This window comes from Podarcis filfolensis (genome assembly GCF_964270895.1).
Source record: "Podarcis filfolensis genome assembly, chromosome: 14".
NCBI classification, from domain to species: domain Eukaryota; kingdom Metazoa; phylum Chordata; class Lepidosauria; order Squamata; family Lacertidae; genus Podarcis; species Podarcis filfolensis.
Window position 1 is genome coordinate 26827857 of NC_139616.1, and position 18310 is coordinate 26846166.

Consider the following 18310-nt stretch of genomic DNA (forward strand, 5'->3'; position numbering starts at 1 on the left):
GCTGATGGTTTTTATTGCTTTTTGGCGAATTAAAATTAAATCTTCCCATAAGCATCTGATTAAATAACAGCCTTTTGACCCTAGAGAGCAGGGGTGGGGAATCTCTGGACATGATCCATTGCCCCCAAACCATGCCTGCCCACCAGTCTAGTCCCTCACCCTCATCTTGCTTACAGCAAGCCTGTCTAGCATCTCCCCATAGATCCATCCCTCAAATAGCAATGGAAAGGAAGAGGGATATGGGTAGGATAAACACTACTAGTTGGCCTCTGGCTCTGCCCAAGTAGTCCTACTTCACTCCTCCCTGCTTCTCAGCCCCTTTGGACTTTTTTTTTTGGCAGGGATGGAGTTACTGCAGTTCACAAAAACTAAGACATCTGGTAGTCTTCTGTGGTGCCACAAGACTTTATGTCCTTTGATTAAACACCCTGCAGTGGGCTTGCCCCAATCCAGCAACAGTTCTTGCCCGAGGTGGAAGCACAACCAAACCAAAGTTCTCAGTCCTCACAATAGTGATTTTATTAAATTAGTTGCTTTTATAAAACATTGCAGATGTCATAATTGTTAACATAACAATTTACCCAACTGTCGTAACTGTTGCAGTTTGCTAAGCAGGATTCCTGTAAATGAAAAAAAAATGAAAAACAGCAAAGTCTTGTGAGAGCTCAACTAAAGCCACCACAACCTGGTGACAAAGAATTCTCCCAAAGAGTCAGGAAAAAAATGTGTATAAACTAAACTGCTTAGACGTAAGCCACAAGTTCCCCCCGCCCAATGCAACAGAACCAGCCTCTGTTCTGACCCAAAGAAAGGGTTATTTGCTGCTTTCAAAAGCTCCAATGTCCAAGTGCAGAATCTTCTCCCTCAGGCCATTTGCCAACCTAATGAAACACCTCAAGCTCTAGTTTAATAGATAAAAGCCATTTTTAATACTAAATACACACCATGCCCCCTTGCTGCAAACTGCTTTTGTTGTCTGGGTAGTCAGTGGAAGAGGTACAGTTAAGGCTGTTATGACTAAACTGTGCTGGTAAGAATACAATTTTGGCCTTGTTGAAATTAATTAGTTTCCAATTCAGTGCTGCTTCTGCTGCTATGAAGTCAAACATGAACAAAGTTCCATTATTTCCTATGATTAAGCAATTGAGCCTCATAATTTTACTCCCTTGGCATCGAGATGGGCATCCCAATGCTTCAGCAGCTGAGTGGCGACAGGCTAACCCAACAGCACAAATATACTGCCCTTTTTTTGATTGTAGCATTTGGCAGAATTTAAAGGAAAGAAATTGTGCTACACATTTAAGGGATTATGGGCAACAGAAAGACAACAGGAGGGAGAAGAAATGTCACATGAAGTCTTCAAAGTCTTGTACATAGCCACCGTCATAACCACCATAGTCTGCCAGGTCGTCTTTCATAGTCGCTTTTAAACCACCTCCTGGCACCACCCCCTTTTTCTTCTTTTTGGCTTTGTTTTGCTGCGGGAAAGACAGAAGCAGTTTAGGAAGGGAACAATAAAGCCCAGCCTCAGCATTCCTACCCTCAGTTAGTGAAAAGAGAACAGCACTTTCTATAAACACAGACTATGATTTATTTATTTCATGCAGTTTATATGCCACTAGATTCTTAAAAACAAACCCACCACCCGCAAAGCAGTTTACAAATAAAAGAATGGCCATTGCCTGAATTTTCTCTCATGGAGAAAGAGGTAGTCAATCACAGTATTCCGTACCATCTACTGACTATGTGTGTACAGTACTGTGTTTCACCAGAAAAAATTATGGATTTAACTAGGCAACGAGAATCGAGAAACTGAACACATTAAACATGGCAATCGCGGGATGCTTCAGCAAAGGTATTGCAAAGATGCACATGGTAAGAGGGAGATGGCAAAGAGTTCTAGCATCAATGCTTCCATTTAGATCATACAACCCTCCCCTGATCTGGCATGGTCCAGATGTATGGAACTACAGCTCCCATAATCCTGAGCCATTGGGACTGAGGGGGACTTGGGCATCCGACCACACCTGAAGGGCACCCAATTGGGGAAAGTTGGATTAGCAACTTAGAAAGGTGTAAGAACTGAATGCTACCACAGTCACTAGAAAGAAGCATTCTACAGACGCTCAGCATCACCTAGAGCAGGGGTCAGCAACCTAAGGCCCATGGGCAGGAAGCAGCCCGCAGAGGTTGTTTGACCAGCCCACGATCTGCCCCCGAACCCAGTTGCCTGCCCGCTGTGCTAAACTGGATCAGCACGGGAACTCGCTTCCGCAGTGCCAGAAATCGCTTCTGCACACGTGTGAAATCCAGCCCAGGTAAGATAAACCTTGCCGACCCCTGACCTAGAGGGCACTCAACACAAACATTCTCAGAGGAAATATGCTCAAGACGTACCTTCTCTTGTTTCTGCTTCTCACTGCATAGCACTGTCAAGGAATTTGTGATCTTTTTCAAGTCATCAACTTCCACTAAATTGGAAATAAAAGCACAGTAAGGAGGGTCATTTATATGGCTTTCCAAGCACTGGACCCAGTTTGTTTCTGTTACTGAATAACGGGATTCCTATTTACAAAACAAGTGTGGCATTTTAGATCTCCACAGGAAGCCCCTTTCAGAAAAAAATGCTTCAGACGGAATGGAAAGAAGCCAAGGGAAAGAAGGGCTGAAGCTTACTAGCAAAGCATTGTGGGTGTTCAGATGCTTGTGGCCACAGGTTCAGCCGCTGCCATCTCCAGGTTACAAGCATCTCAAATGCAGAGCTGAAAAAGACCCCTCTGCCAAGCAGGGTAGACAGCCCTGGGTCAATATTCCCAGGTCAAGGCGGCTCTTCCTTATACTGCTTGTAAGTGGAAAACAGGAGACAGATGAAATAAGCAATTGCTCACAAGCTCTCACATGATCTCTGAAAGGAAAACCCCTCAAGTCTCCCCCTTGGGGAGGCCGCCCAGCTGCTGTGACAGAGATACAAAGGACAAGGCTGATCATAGTGGCACAACCCAATCACAGAAAATATTTTAGGTGGTCATGTTGGTCCAGTAAATAGAGATTATGATCCCAAAAACCCTCAGGCAATGCGGATTAGGACTAACTAAAATGCCACAAGGATGCTGACTGTTACGTAAAACAGCAAAATGGAGTAGAAGGGGAGCCAAGTGCAAAATAAGTCACAAAAATGCCCAAAGTGCTGCAGTTTGTAACAGTCTTCAGATGGAGCACAGGACATATTATACAGACTAAGAACACCAGTTTAACCCCACCTGACCACCCAGCCTCTCCCAATTGATCCCCATTTTATCTCTTCCACATGTTTAGAAGAGCAATGCAAATTTGTGATAAACATACTTACATGAAATACATACATCTCGAACTAATGCTTCCAAAAAACCAGCATAATATAGGGATTTCTCATACTGTGTTATTTTCTCTTTTAACAATTTGCCGAACTCCGTGAAGTCATCTTTGGAAGATGGATTCATGGCATCTATTCCACACGTGCTATTTACACCTGTAGAAAGAACAGCCAATTGATCAGAGTGGTGTTGGAGACAGGGTGGCAAAAATCAGTTACCTTTCTGTGATGCCCAGAAGTGAGGGGCAAACCCACCCACCCCATTTCAAGTATCAGGCTCCCTGGTGGCAAATGTGACAACAGAACATCCTTGTGTATTCCATACATGTCCCCGCAGCAGTCTCTTAACACTTACCAAAGGTTTCTTTTGCTAACTCAAGGTCTGCCTCTTCTTGCAATTTCTGCAGCCGTAGTTTGTCTGCTAACTGTTCTTCTGGCGTAAGTTCTTTAGATTCTTCCGATTCCTCTAACTTGAAAGAAGTAATAAAATCAAGATCAATTACATGCAGCAGCTCTTTTATCAATGCTGCTTAATGAACTAAATATGGAAGCCAATGTGGGTTTTAGAAAGCTTGGCATTCACATAGTGAGCAAACAATGGGAATATTTTGGATCTTTACTTTAATGTCCTTACATGAACACCCCCTCTAGAAAAAAAAATTGACCACTTAGTTGAGCATGCCAGGGTACCACAAACAGGTTTAACTCTTGCTTTATTCAACTATATTTAAAAAACTGAAACTTCAAAAATAATTGCATAATATATATATATATATATATATATAAAAAACTAAGCAACAACATAGCAAAAATTGCTACTACTAGAAATGGATAGTCATGGGAGACTGTAATAACACTGCTTCTACAGGGTCAAATTGACCGCCCCCTTTTTTTGCACAAGCTAGCTTTTCAGTCAGTCATTTGTGTCCATCACTAGGCACAACAATGATGAAAAACAAGATAAAATACCTCTAAAGCAGGCATAGGCAAACTCTGCCCTCCAGATGTTTTGGGACTACAACTCCCATCATCCCTGACCACTGGTCCTGTTAACTAGGGATGATGGGAGTTGTAGTCCCAAAAACATCTGGAGGGCAGAGTTTGCCTATGCCTGCTCTAAAGTCAATATAGTTTGGTTAAAATACAAACACCCCTTCCATCCTTACTGGAGCCTGGGAAGAGGCCTCAGCATCAAAATGGGCCCTTTAAAGACCCACAAGACCCCTGTAGTGCTCAGGGTGGTCATCCCTATTTACCCAGTGTGACAGCTGGCTGTTACGAAATTTTTTTGCAGTTTTTGATTTCTTCTGCTAGCTTGATTGTTGTCTTAAAAAACACTTTCCTTTGCAATTATAATCAAGTTTTCTGGTGCTTTCTGTTGTTGTGATTGGTCTTTAAGTAAGATACAACACTACAAACCCCAGCAGCAAAATCAAGCGCCTTCCCCTCAGAGAAGTCATGTTCACCTGGGGTGTTAGAGGGTGCCTCTCAAAGCTAACCTCACCAGGTGATCTACATACAAGCAGAGGGAACTGATTTGGGGCAGCTACGCATGTAGCAACTCACTCAAAGCAGCAACAACTGGAGCAGCTCAGTGTGACCTCATGGGACAAACTCGGAACATCCAGACAAAGATCTTACTGTGTGGACAGAGCTGGCCTTTGGTAACTCAGATAAGTATTCCCCACCCCCAGCTCTTTGACAGCCTCATAGGCAAAAGCTATTGGGGCTCACTCCTTAACAAACCAAAAGGGCAGGTAAAACTGAATCAAGGCACTGAAATTTATCTGGAGCATGAATTAGGATCTCCACCCTCTCCTATCTCAGAAATGCCTTACCCTTTTTTTAATCTCCTCTTGCTTTTTCTTCTGCAGTTTTTCCCTCTCTTTTATTTTTTCTGCTATTTTCTTCTTTTCTGAAACTTTGGGTTCTGCAAACAGGGCACAACGTTATTTCCTTCCATTTTATTTTTCAGTGCTAAGGATTCAGAACAAGAAGTGCTACCCACACATCATCCATAGGTATCCAATCCCATCTGCAGGAAACATGCATAAGGCTGCCCAAGCCACAACCAGCATCCTCCTGCCCCACAAAAGGAGCAGAGTCCCACCCCCTGCCATATTTCTCACCTGTCTTTACATCCGTCTCCTTTTCTTCTTCCTCTTCCTCATCATCCCAATTATCCTAGATGGGGGAAAGAATAGGTAGGACTAGTTGTCAGCAATCATGCCCAATGCAGCAGCCCCTGACCCCAACACTAGATCCTTTTTCAAATAATTCAATGCAGTCTTTGGAACCGGAGTGGAGAACTTGGGACCAGGCTTACCACTGAAGCAGGTATATTTCCACCACTTCAGATCACTGAGGCCTTATGAAAGGGAAGCTGGCAGAATTATGACTCTGCTCTTTAAGAGTCTCACTGCTCCCACCCTTAAGAGTTACAGGAACTGAAAGATGGACTCTCAACTAAGGCCAAGCTCAGCCAGTAGGCTGGCTTCCTTTATGACCCACTCAACAGAATATTTTTCCAAGGACAAAAGAAAGTTTTCATTGGAAAATGAGAAACATTCCCACAGTGTAAAAAGCTATAGAATTTCACCCTGTTTGGATACTGTTCCAGGGAGGAGCCCTCAACCAGAGCACTAAAGCCAGCCATCAGCTGCTTAGCTATTTCCACCAAAGACATCTTAAGACAGCATCCTTGAGCTAATATAGCTGCTGCAAGATGGCATCTCTGCATCTTACTGGAGCCAGCTCAGCCGCAGACTCGGGTCCTTCCGGCCTTGAAGAATTGCAACAAAGCATCAGACTTAATTGCTAACTCCAAGTAGCACACTTTAATTACCAACATAAGTGAAAAACAAGAGGGGAGGAACTGGACTTCCCAGTCCAGAATGCTTTGCTCACCCAGCAAGTGCCGGAATACAAGAGTTCTGCCTGGAGCTGCAGCTCCAACACATGGCGCATTGGCTCAGCAGTGTCCCTCATAGCACAGCTGGATCATCTTCCCTTGCACACTATTCTTTCAGTCTGCAACTGACAAACAATAAAACAAGAACTGCCTTCCCTGCCTGGAAGTTCTTACTTGCTGCAGGCAGCGAAAGAAGTGGCTATTTACAAACCTGTTTTTGAAACAGTAGCAAGGGAGCCTCCTATTTCCATTCATGGGGAAACTTTTTCAATAATCGACAGCAATTATTTACAAGTTACTCATCTCTGCATCCTTGAAAAACTCACTCTCTGTGTGTGGATAGAGACCAATTTATCTTTTGCAAATAGCGTTTCTGACAAAATATACAAGTGTCAACTGATATTTGAAGTATAAGCCAAGGAAACTGAATGTGGCTATTTTTACCCGCAGGGATTATGACACACATCAGGCAGTCACTCATCTCCCACAAGTAAACTAGTGTGCCTAGCCATATTCTAGGGACAGGCCCTCTGACATCCCACTTCCAGAGTCTAGCTTCTCAGCAGCAACCCTACAAGCAGCCACACCCTCTGCCTGGCTTGACACACCTCCATGCCCATGACTGATAAGGGCAAGACTGAACATATGGCCCTGCCCCAAGTCCATTTGCTCCCCTGATACAACCATGGCTGGAGCCCCAGAAAAACAAAACAAATTCATGACAGTTATCCCAGCTCTAAGAATATGATCACTATAGAAATAAACTATATATAAACTATATGCTGATTCTGAAAGAATCTGGCAAGGTAGCTGCATCAGAGAAAGCTAACAGAGACCAGAAGAGACTCAAACATGAACCATCAACAGAGTTATTAACTTACATTAAACTTCCATCAGAGCACCAAAGTTTGTGCCCCAAGATGACAGACATGGACAATGTTACTGTTCTAGGTTGAAAATATATTAAAAAACTCTTCCATCATTAAGAACTTTAGTACATCCATGATTTTTGTTGGAGACAAATCCAGTAAGAATGGCTTGATCAATAGGAAATATCTCCCTCTCAAACACTGCACCGTTCCCCAGCTTTCTGTTAAGCCCCCTGCTACATCACAGAAAGGTACAGTTGCCTGACAAGTTTTATTTCATGATTTGCCTTGTCTGCTTTTAAGGGGAAATCTGCAAAACTCAACAAGAACCTTGCCTGAAAGATACTAAACCTATTTCATGTTCTTAGGTTAACCTGAAGTCCGAACAAGCTTGATTCAAACTACCTATTTCACCTGCCTGGGCACCAGTGTAATGTTACCTGGTGTAGGAGATGGTAGCTGCCCCCACCTCTATGCCCTTCCCCTTCATGATCTCACACTCTTTCCAAAACATGTAGTAATTAGATACTGACTGGTCAGCGGGCAGCTACAGCTGGGTAATCCCACCTGCCTTTCTCTGTGGGCTGTGAGCAAGGGAGGCCCCACAGCCTAAGCCAAGAAACGGATCCAGCCAGCTGCAAGCAAGAGAAGCTCGGACTTGACAACACGAGATCTCAAGTCCATAGAAAAAAAGCGGGGTGCCCTACAAAGGTGACCCCTACCCAGTGGGCCGGGGCCATATAGGCCTTGCTGAGATCTCCCTGGGCCCGTTCTCCCCTCCCCACATACATACAGGCAGCGTAAAGCATTTGGCCCTGGCGGTGCAACATGCCCCAGGGCCAAATCCTGCCCTAGATAAGCAAGTCCCAAAGCAGAGGCTGACACAACCAAGTCCCACGCGGCTTCTCCCGCGGCGGGACCAACTTCCAGATCGACTAGGAAAACAGCTTCCACGTCCGGGGCTCCCTGGAACGGAGGCGGAAGGGGGCGCCGAGGGGCCGCGCTGGCCGAGCAGCACAGCAGCCCCGGCACCTGTTGGGCCGCCACATGGCAGAAGCGGAAGCGGCCCAGCAGGCGGCGGCCTGAGCAGCCCCCACCCCCATTACATACAGGATCCTTTCCTGCTGAGTCATCAGCCCCTTTCCCGAGCCGGAGGGAGACCCAGCCCGAGAGGGAGGAGACCCAGCTCGACATATGGAGGGCCGCGGAGGAAGGACGGGGAGGCAGATCCAACACGCTCCGCCCGCCCTGTTCCCGCTCGGAGGAGAAGACCCCCCCCCCCAATCCGCTTCAAAGTCCCCACCCCTGTCGCGGGGGGAGGCAGGGGCGTCTCCATAGCGACCGGGCCTACAAGGGGCCGGGAGGGGAGAAGCCTCTTGACAGGCCTGAGTGGGGGCCCCTCCGCTGCCCACCTTGACGTCGTCGTCCTCGTCCTCGCCGGCCCATCGATCCACCGCCACCACCCCGGCCGGCGTGGGTAGGAGCCGCCTGGCCACGGGGTCCGGCGCCTCGAAGGAGTCCACGTCTGTGGCGGGAGAAGGAGGGAAAGCGGCGTCAGCGGACGGCGCTGGGCCGAGGGGAAGGGGGAGGGAGGGAGCGAGACGCGCCGCTGGGCCGGACTAGGCCGGGCCGGACTTACCCCAGGAATCCGCCTCGGCCGCCATCTTGCCCGCTTGCTCGCTCAGGCCAGTCAGGCAAGCAGGAGGGAGGAGAAGTAGGCGTCAGCCGCGCGGAGAATGCCGGGATGGAGGAGGCGGAGTGGAGCAATGGGCGGAACTTCCCGCCGACCCGCTCCGCCCCCTCGCAGACCACGACGGCGACGTTGGCCATAGATTTACTAAAATGGTGACTTGACCGCGGGGACCCAGCTTCCGGCTCTGTTTAGGCCGGATAGGAGTTGCCGCCTGTTACCCGAAAAAGCAGAGGGAGAAGCACGGTCTCTGAGACTCCCGGCCGCCGCCTTGACATTCATTTATTCTACGGGTGAGAAAAACAGCGCCAGACCTCATGGTTTACGCTCTGACACAATCACGGCGCGAAGGGGTTGCAGAGCGGAGATCGGGGAAGCGGAGCAGCCTCAGGCCCTGGAATTCTTGGCATGGCCAGCTTGGGGGAGGCAGAACAACTAAGCAGAGGCGGCGGCAAAAGTTGCTGGTAGGGAGGCCCTGCGCTCCAAGTGCAATGTCTGCGGATGGCTGACCCTTGAGGGAGGAGCCCGTGGAGTTTATTCCATGCGGCTTCTCCCAACTTGCTGCCTTCCAACTTCCAGCAGCCCCCCAGTCTGCGCCACCATGGGGATATCATAGGAGTTGGAAGGGACCCCAAGAGTCATCTAGTCCAACCCCACGCAATGCAAGAATCGCAGCTAAAGAATTCCTGACAACCGCTACTTAAAAACCCCCCATCAAGGTGAGGCCACCACTTTCTGAGGAAGTCCGTTCCACTGTCCCAACAGTTCTTACGCTCAGAAAGCGCCTCCTAATGTTTAGTCACAATCTCCTTTCTTGTCATTTGAATTCATTGGTTTGGGTCCCCCACTCTAGAGCAGCAGAAAACAAGTTTGCTCCATATTCCATGAGACAGCCCATAAAATATAAAACACAGCGCACTTATAGAAAATATGAAACACTTCTGCCTGCAGGGATTTGAGCTGGTGACCCTGCGGCCTATCTTAGTGTCCTTCACTTTTGCATTACTGCAAGTCTACTGACCTTTCCCAGCTGCTGTCTTCACTTTCAAGGCTTCGAATGCAGAGTAAAGTTGACTGTTGCTTTTTTCTACTTGAAAACAATGGTTCTGTTACATTAGGCTTTTTTGTAGCCCTACACCATGACTGCCTCTTGCTCACTGTTATTCACTGCTATCCTGAGAGCCTTTTCACACATGACACTGTCAAGACAGATAGTCACCACCCTACCTATTATTTAATTCAATCCCAGCCTCTCATCTTTTGGCAGAATGGCAGCAAGAGCACCAGTGTGGTGTTTGAACTTGGGACTTAGAATAGCTGGCAGGCAGTGGCAACCATGCCTGGGCAAGTATGCCTGCCTCCTTTATTTTTTGCTTTGAACTGTTGTGACTGAAGTGGGAGCTCTCTGAGCCTCAGGACTTTGCAACAGGCAAAATTCCCACCTTTAACTCTAGAGGGCGCCCTGCCACCTCCTTGCTCAGCTCTAATCAGCAGTCAAGACTGAGTTACATCTGGCAGCTCTGAGAATCTGCAGAGGTTTTTAAAGCACTCTAAGCACATGCATGTTTCAGATTGTGTGATCAATTTTGTAGAAGCCGGACAGGAGACTGCAGAATACATTAGGCCTGCCCTGGATGCTGCAAACAAAAGGGACAGATAGGCAGTTAGCAGCCTCCAGGTCGCTGGGAATCAGGATTGGTAGAGCTGGAAGGGAGCCGAAGAGTAATCTAGTCCAACCTTGTTTCTCAAGTGCCTCTGAAAAGCTTGCCTATAAACAATGAGAAGCACTTTGGGGAAGTCAATAGCAGGTAGCCTGCCAAATGACCAGCAGCAGCTTTCACCAACCTGGTGCCCTCAAGGTGTTTTGGACTACAACTCTCGTCAGTTTTGCCTGGGCTTTCTCTGCTTTTTGCCACTGGATGGGTTTTGAGATTCTTTGATTCAGCTTGGCTCAGGGCATCTTTAGCTGACCAGGGGGCTGATGTGAGTTAATGGTCCAAATCATTTGAAGCACCACTCTAGCAGAGATTGTGTTAAAGGTAAAGGGACCCCTGACCATTAGGTCCAGTCGTGGCCGACTCTGGGGTTGCGGCGCTCATCTCGCTTTACTGGCCGAGGGAACCAGAGCAGCGCACGGAAATGCCGTATACCTTCCCGCTGGAGCGTTACCTATTTATCTACTTGCACTTTGACGTGCTTTCGAACTGCTAGGTGGGCAGGAGCTGGCACCTTACAACGGGAGCTCACCCCATTGTGGGGATTTGAACCGCTGACCTTCTGATCAGCAAGTCCTAGGCTCTGTGGTTTAACCCACAGCGCCACCCGCGTCCCAGAGGTTGTGTTAGGTTCTAACAAAAAACAAACCCAAGTTTGCCCTCACCACCCCTTTTGTATTTAAAAAGAGTAAATCTCCTTTGTGTGTGAATTACTTCTAGGAGAAGAAGATAAAGATTTAATTTAACTTAAAGCTGCATTTGTTAGGAAACCTGACGTCTTGAGCATGCTCAAACCAAGCACTTGCACAACCCTGCTCAGGGAAGTTTTTAGTTTGTGATGCTGTATTGTGTTTTTACTAATTTTTGTTGGGAGCTGCCCAGAGTGGTTGGGGCAACCCATATAAGTAAATAATAATAATAGCAGAGATCCACAAACCTATGGAGATATACGTAAGATAATAGATCTAATTTTTACTGTTTACAAAGCGCTGCACACCTGTTAACTTTAGAACAGTTTTGTTAGGATCTCATTCTTTTTAAAAAAGCTGGAGTTGTGGATAGGTGGTGCCAGATGACTTGCTGCCCCATTTCTGATGTTTACTTGAGTGAGTGAATTCAATATCCTAAGCCGTTCAGGAAGGGAAGTCATTTGCTGCTTAGGGGTTAGTAGTAGGTTTTGCTTTAGGTTTTAAGTTCTTTCTTGCTGTTCACCTCTAACCCACAAGCCAGTGTCAGCCATATTATGCATGCAAAATCCTTGAAAAAGCAACTTAAAACAAAGGAAAATGTATAGTAGAAATAACATATTATGCCCTTGTAATAACTAAACAGTGGGGGTAGTGTCATATATTCTTGTTAAACAGTTTTCATCAGGGAGCTAGAAAAACTCGTATGTCCCATTACACAGTCTTCTCAAGGTAACATTCAGAGTCTCTACTGATCATTTGATTGGAGGGTTCTTCTTTAAATTACTAATCCATTTGCAAAATGCCTAAATATTGTGATTTGCTTTAGACAATCTATGGCTGCTTTCTTATTTTTATTTTAATAGCCTGTATATTTTAAAACAGTATGTGATTGGTCGATCATAAACTATATTCATAATTAACTGGTTTTTTAAAGGCACCAAAAAAATGAACAAATGACTCACATTTTGAGCATCAGAAACCAGTTTACAAAAGGATGCAAAACATGACAGCCAGTGAATGAAGAATTAAGACACTGATCTGAAAGTGCTCAAATCTTCATGAATACAAAGTAGCAGCAGCTTGTTGTGATAGCCAAACCCAGACTAAACCCTGCAAATGGAAAGTGCTCCTAAAATAATTCTTAGCAGATTAGAACTTGATATGGATCAATAGCCACACCAAACTATAGTTGAGGAAGCTTAATTATGGTTTGGGCTGATACCTGAATTGACCAAGCACACTTTGCAGCAATCGGACTCTTGTGCTAACTTGTGCTAACTAGGCCATGGCACAATGTTTGACTTGGCAAACCATAACTACAGCTGTAGCTTTACCTCCAGAGAATGGAAACAGGGATTGCTGAGCACATGGAACATAAAAGGAGGCAGCAGCTTTAAGCTGTGTCTGCCTGTCCATTTGGAAAAGAATCATCTGGTTTGGTGATAGGGCTTTTAAAAATCACATCAAAGATGGGTGCTTTTGCTAAAAAGGGTGGGGGTGACAGATGAGGAAAATCTGAACAACTTTGGACTTTTCTTTATGCAAGTAGGAATTCAGCTGGAGTAAGTGATGGAATACAAGTTTGTGTGCTTTGCCTTTTTTCAATGATAGTTCTCAAAATGCATTTGGCCTAAATGATTTGTTCTCTATAACAAAAGGAAGACCTTCCCATACTACCTTGTTTAGTTATTCCAAATTCAAGGAAAAAAAAACAACCCAACCATGGCAAAAGATTGAAATCGCAACACCGTATGACATTTACAATAACCATAGTAGCATTTTTACATTTCCACTGAAAAGGGACAATGGGAATTAAAAATCAGACTTGCACCAACTTACAAAATGATACTTTAATATGTATTTACAGAGCAGCCTGCAATGGTTGATTTAGCTGTCCTGGGTAGGACTGTAGATTTCCCTACAATTTCTAATAATCGTTGTTGTAATAGCTCACATTCTTTCTTCTTTTCTCTTTTCAGTGATCACATAACAGGTAGGTTGGTAATATGCACTGTGTCAGCTTCACGAAAAGTAGTGGGGTTTGTAATGGATTTTTTTTATAAAAAAAATGGAAATGCACAAATGCTTTAGAAAGGTACTCTAAAGAAGATGCTGTACAGTTTTTCCTTCAAGTCACCAAAAAATGTCCAACTATTTATTTGGTGGGGAGGAGGTTCTACTCACTTATTTCTGAACTGCAGAAAATAAAGAATCTCTCTGTGCCTACCTTCCACCGAGGCAGGTACATTTTGCTCCCATCGCAGCTGCCATTATCGTGCTGCTGTCACCCCACTTTTAGCTGGTGCTTCTATCAAGCTGAAGAAACTCAGCCCGGGCAGGTGTCCCCGCAAAGCCTCCTCGGTCAACTTCTGTATCCAAGTGTGAACAGAAAGAGTGTGCATAGGATGCCTCTTCCTAGAGACCACTGGGAAAAACTGCTGTGGGTTGCTAGCATTGGTAGGAGCAATAAGGGAGTGTTTCTTGGTTATCACTAGACGTATCTTTTCCTTAAAAAAAAAATATGTGGGAAATTTAAAACTTAACATTTTCAAAATCAAATGTATCTATATCCCTATTTATAGCAAAACAGGAAGGGAGTGGTTACAGGGGTCACTTCTCTGCAAACACATACACATTTATAATTATATATGTATATATATATTAATATACATATACATATATATATATATATAATTTATTATACATACATATATATGTATATACACATTTATATATATATATATATATATATATATAAAATTAGTAACATTATGTACATTTTATTTCAATAAAGACGTTAAGACAAACAGCATAAAGATGTTCAGATGCCCTAAAGATAAATACATTTCAGAGATTCTCATTAAAATGAATTTGTATCATTTTCCTGCAAGCAAAATACCTTTAGCATTCTAGATAGCAAATGCCTTTCTTTCTTTCTTTCTTTTTCTTTCTTTCTGCAGAAAATCCACCAAAATTTTGTTTCAAATGAATAATGATTTTCCACAAAGCAGGCTTGCTCTACATGCTTACTTTTTTTTAACAGTTCAGTGACACAATGTGCTAGCTACATATACAACAGATAATATAGTAAGAAAACACTCAACCTGATGAAAAGTTAAAATCTTCATTAATACATTGGAAAAAGTTGATATAACTCATGCCTTTTAAAATCAAAAAATACAAAAATTAAATGTTTTCCTAAAAAGATTTTCCTTATTTTAAGGACTCATTTGAAAATGAAGCTGCGTGTAATTTGTACAATAAAATTGTACAAGTAAACAGGTAATATACATAAAAAATTAATTGACATACTTCTCAATTATCAGTTGTCCACCTTTAATTTCCAATACTGTACTTTCTTTAACAAGCATACAAAATATCAAACTTCTCTTTAGAAAAAGTGCCATTCTGCAACACCCTTTACACAAAAACAGCCCGAGCCTATGGCATGTCAATGCAGTTTAGAGGCAAAGCTTACTAACTTTTACAAATTTTTCCCTTCCATAAAAAGCCTCCTAAAAAGGAGATTACACTCCATTAAAAAAATATCAGCCTCTTTGTACAAGCTGCATTAGAGAACCAAGGCTTGAAAACCATTTCCATATAGCATAGAAAACCACTCTGATAGCATATCAGCTGCACTGGTGGCAAAGGAGTGTACTGAACCACAGGGTTATGCACAGTTACTGTGGTGGCCCTGTCCCTGCTAGGCAAGAAGTTTAGCATTGATTGTAACAAGCTGCATAGCAGAGACCAACCCACACAAGACAGTTTCAAATACTGAACTGCTCTCCACAATACTTCATTCTTGGTGGACACCGAAGGCAGAAGTAACTGAATTGCATTAGACCAAGCAAGCTCTCCCCAAGGACTTGTATTATGCACAGTAGACTCTGAGGTATTGATCCTTGTCCATCAGCCATGTGCACCACCACAATAGATCATCTCTGTCCAGAGTACATGCCATCACAATGGTTTAAATATTCTGAATATTAGTAATTCTTATATTTTTTCTTATCTAGCCAGTCTCTTGATTTTTTTTGAAAAGATTTCCACTACAGTAGAATATTACAGAAACAAAAAATATATATTTAAACGCAGATTTCTAAATGAAACTTACATGGAATAAAACTAGATAATATTTTTAAACAAATATACAGTATGCAGGCAGTCAAAGCAGGAAAATGGCCATTCAATTGTATAATAAAAAACTAATAAAACTTGGCTATTCCCAGAAAAACTATGAAGCCGCCTCAACTAAAAGGAATGCATAATGAAATTCTAAACTCTAATACAAGTCAAAAATGTAAGAAGGTTATAAACCTTAACAGGAAAAAAAAAACATTTACTGGCCATTCCTGTTGAAATGAGAATCTTAAAAGTAACACAAAGTGGCTATAAACCCACTTAGAGAGCACCAAACAGAGAGAAAAGAAAAAGAGTCCATTTTCAATCTCTGTTATTTCATAAAATCCTGTGTGTGTGTTTATAGGTCAAACTGCTGGTGGCAGAAACAGAATTCTTTAAAAACGGCAGATGTCCTGTACATAAAAAAAATTATTGGAGTTGCACTAGTTCTAAAGACGCTTCTGTTCTAGCCTACCTACTGTATGGATTCCATTTGGCGAATATTATTATATAAAGTTCTTCTGTAACCCTTGATTATTGTTGGGCACCAGAGATAAGAAAAGCGAGACAGGGTACAAAAATGCAAAAATTTCAACAGTAATGGCAATGTTTTTGTTTTAGTCCAAAAAGAAAAGAAAAAAAAGGTCCTGCATTTTCTTCTCCTTCAGCTACCTGGCAAAGCATTGGTGTTTAGTCAGGGGGTAGTAAGTCGTGCAAGCGAAATCTGTCTCTGATGTGAGGTCGAACATCTTCATTCTAAAAAGAAGCAAGGAAGGAAAAACCAGTAACTTCCATGTCTCACATGTAAGAAGCAGCTCCACTTGTAAAGTGCACAGTAGTTCACCACCACAGCAGAAGAAAAGATGTCAACAGAGATTCTAATTTTCAACTGCTCACCAGCAAATTTTCCACAATTCCCTTTTACTCAAATGTTATGCCTAAACCTACTTCTATGCAGAATTTCCAAGTACACTGACTTCTTGCATGCATGTAAAATCCAGCGAATGATTTTGCTTTTGTTCCTCTCCAACCCAATTCCAGAGACTCAAGGCAGCTCCACTACTCTAGCCATCCTCTGCAAAATTCCACATTGCTCGGCCTCCTGAAAGCTTTCATCCTTGAGCTTTGGCAGACTTTACATTTACTAATGCAGAAGCTATAGCAGGAGCGGGGAACCGCCAACCCATGTGCCAAATTGGAACCTGTGCTGGGCCACATTAAGCCAGGCAGGCTAGAGGTTCCCTCCCTCTGCTCTAGCTTCTTATTCCCAAACCACATCAACCTGCCCCACACCTAATGAGACATGCAGCATCAGGTGTGGGGCAGGTGCACAAAGTGCCAAACCTTAGGAGTGCGCGCCTGATTGCTGCCACCACCAATTGGTTAATGGGCACTTAAAAAGCTAAAGGTAAAGGGACCCCTGACCATTAGGTCCAGTTGTGGCCGACTCTGGGGTTGTGGCGCTCATCTCACTTTACTTGGCTGAGGGAGCCGGCGTACAGCTTCCGGGTCATGTGGCCAGCATGACTAAGCTGCTTCTGGCGAACCAGAGCAGCGCACGGAAACGCCATTTACCGTCCCGCCGGAGCGGCACCTATTTATCTACCTGCACTTTGACGTGCTTTCGAACTGCTAGGTTGGCAGGAGCAGGGACCAAGCAACAGGAGCTCACCCCATCGCGGGGATTCGAACCGCCGACCTTCTGATCGGCAAGTCCTAGCTAGGCTCTGTGGTTTAACCCACAGCACCACCCACGTCCCTCTGAATGGGCACTTAGAGCAAGCCAAATGAAATTGGGTGCGCTACTAAGTTCCCCATGGGGAATTCCATAGTGCAGCCAACCCCACAAGAAAGCAGAAGTCAATGACTATCAGCTGACATATGCTAACTTCAAGCACCATGGGACTTGTTGTACTGAGCTCCCCAAACTGAACTCCACAGGGAGTTGAAGGGGCTTGCAAAGAGCAGAGGAAAAGCTCCTTGCAGGCAGCCCTGCTAAGTGTTTTGAAGTGCCCGTGATCAGCTGATCAGTGGTGCTGAAATCACTGTGCAGAAATATTTGCAAACCCTGCATGATGATCTGGAATCCCAAACAATGTTTTTTAGGGAAGGCTTTTTACATCAACATCAGCATCCTGAATTATGCCCAGAAAGCAACACAGGGCCACTACACTTGTAATGCTATCAGGTTTTAAGAGGAAAAATTCTATCAAAAGATTAATCACTGAAATACATACCATTTCTACAAGTTTCTCCAGAAAAGGAATCAATTTTAGGAGCTCATTGTCATTTTTATCCATGAACCAGCTCTCTATAGGAATTCCATTTGAAAGCTAGAAAAAGCAAAATATCAGAGGCAAGTTTAATTATTTATATATTTTTATTTAAATTTCTAAACCCACCCTTCATTCAGCTCACAAGGCATATTATAATTAAATACATGCAATTAAACAGGCCAACACCAGACATATGGTCAATTGACAAGAATTTCTGAAGCGAGTTCAGGCAAGTAGCAATGCCATCTTACTGTGAGTTTCATTTTTGGCAATTCCCCTATGAGCCCAACAGTCCCCAAATATGAAAAGCTGTAACGGTGGGAAAGAAGGCTGGGGAAAGCAGTTGGAAACTTCAGTGAATTAAGTGCATCTTGCCTTACTACAGATTGTAGCCACAATCAATACAGTGCAACTTCTATTTCTGTCAACGGATCATATCAACACTCTGTTTCCTCTCCATTCCAGAGATTTCATGCTTAATGCTGAAACATCCTGGCCCCTAACCCAGGAAGGCGTGTGAGGGCAAATCTCTTAACATGACCAAAACTAATACAGGATAAGGTCAACAGCAGTGTCCTAACTCTGATTCAACCACATAATTTTACATAAGCACACTTTTTCAGTATTTATCATGAAATATTGTGGTCGCAAACTGCCCTTCAAATTGTAACGTGCCGTAT

General features: G+C 43.9%; 2 protein-coding genes across 3 annotated transcripts in view; both read right to left on the reverse strand.

Moving 5' to 3' along the window:
- Positions 1–494: 494 nt before the first annotated feature.
- On the reverse strand, positions 495–8901 carry EIF3J (eukaryotic translation initiation factor 3 subunit J). The gene is made up of 8 exons (XM_083587042.1): positions 8772–8901; positions 8545–8657; positions 5482–5536; positions 5191–5282; positions 3708–3822; positions 3350–3508; positions 2398–2471; positions 495–1478 (listed from the first exon to the last, which is right to left on the reverse strand). Exons 1-8 carry the CDS (start codon positions 8794–8796, stop codon positions 1347–1349), a joined length of 765 nt encoding a protein of 254 aa, XP_083443168.1. The 5' UTR covers positions 8797–8901; the 3' UTR covers positions 495–1346.
- A 4391-nt stretch (positions 8902–13292) lies between these two features.
- CTDSPL2 (CTD small phosphatase like 2) overlaps positions 13293–18310 on the reverse strand; it is a 39760-nt gene continuing 34742 nt past the window's right edge. For both annotated transcript variants that reach the window (XM_083586779.1, XM_083586780.1), the window contains 2 exons: positions 17592–17687; positions 13293–16110 (listed from right to left, as the gene is read on the reverse strand). In XM_083586779.1, coding sequence (XP_083442905.1) covers positions 16045–16110; positions 17592–17687 — 162 coding nt within the window. In that variant the 3' untranslated portion in view covers positions 13293–16044. The remainder of the gene's footprint in view (positions 16111–17591; positions 17688–18310) is intronic.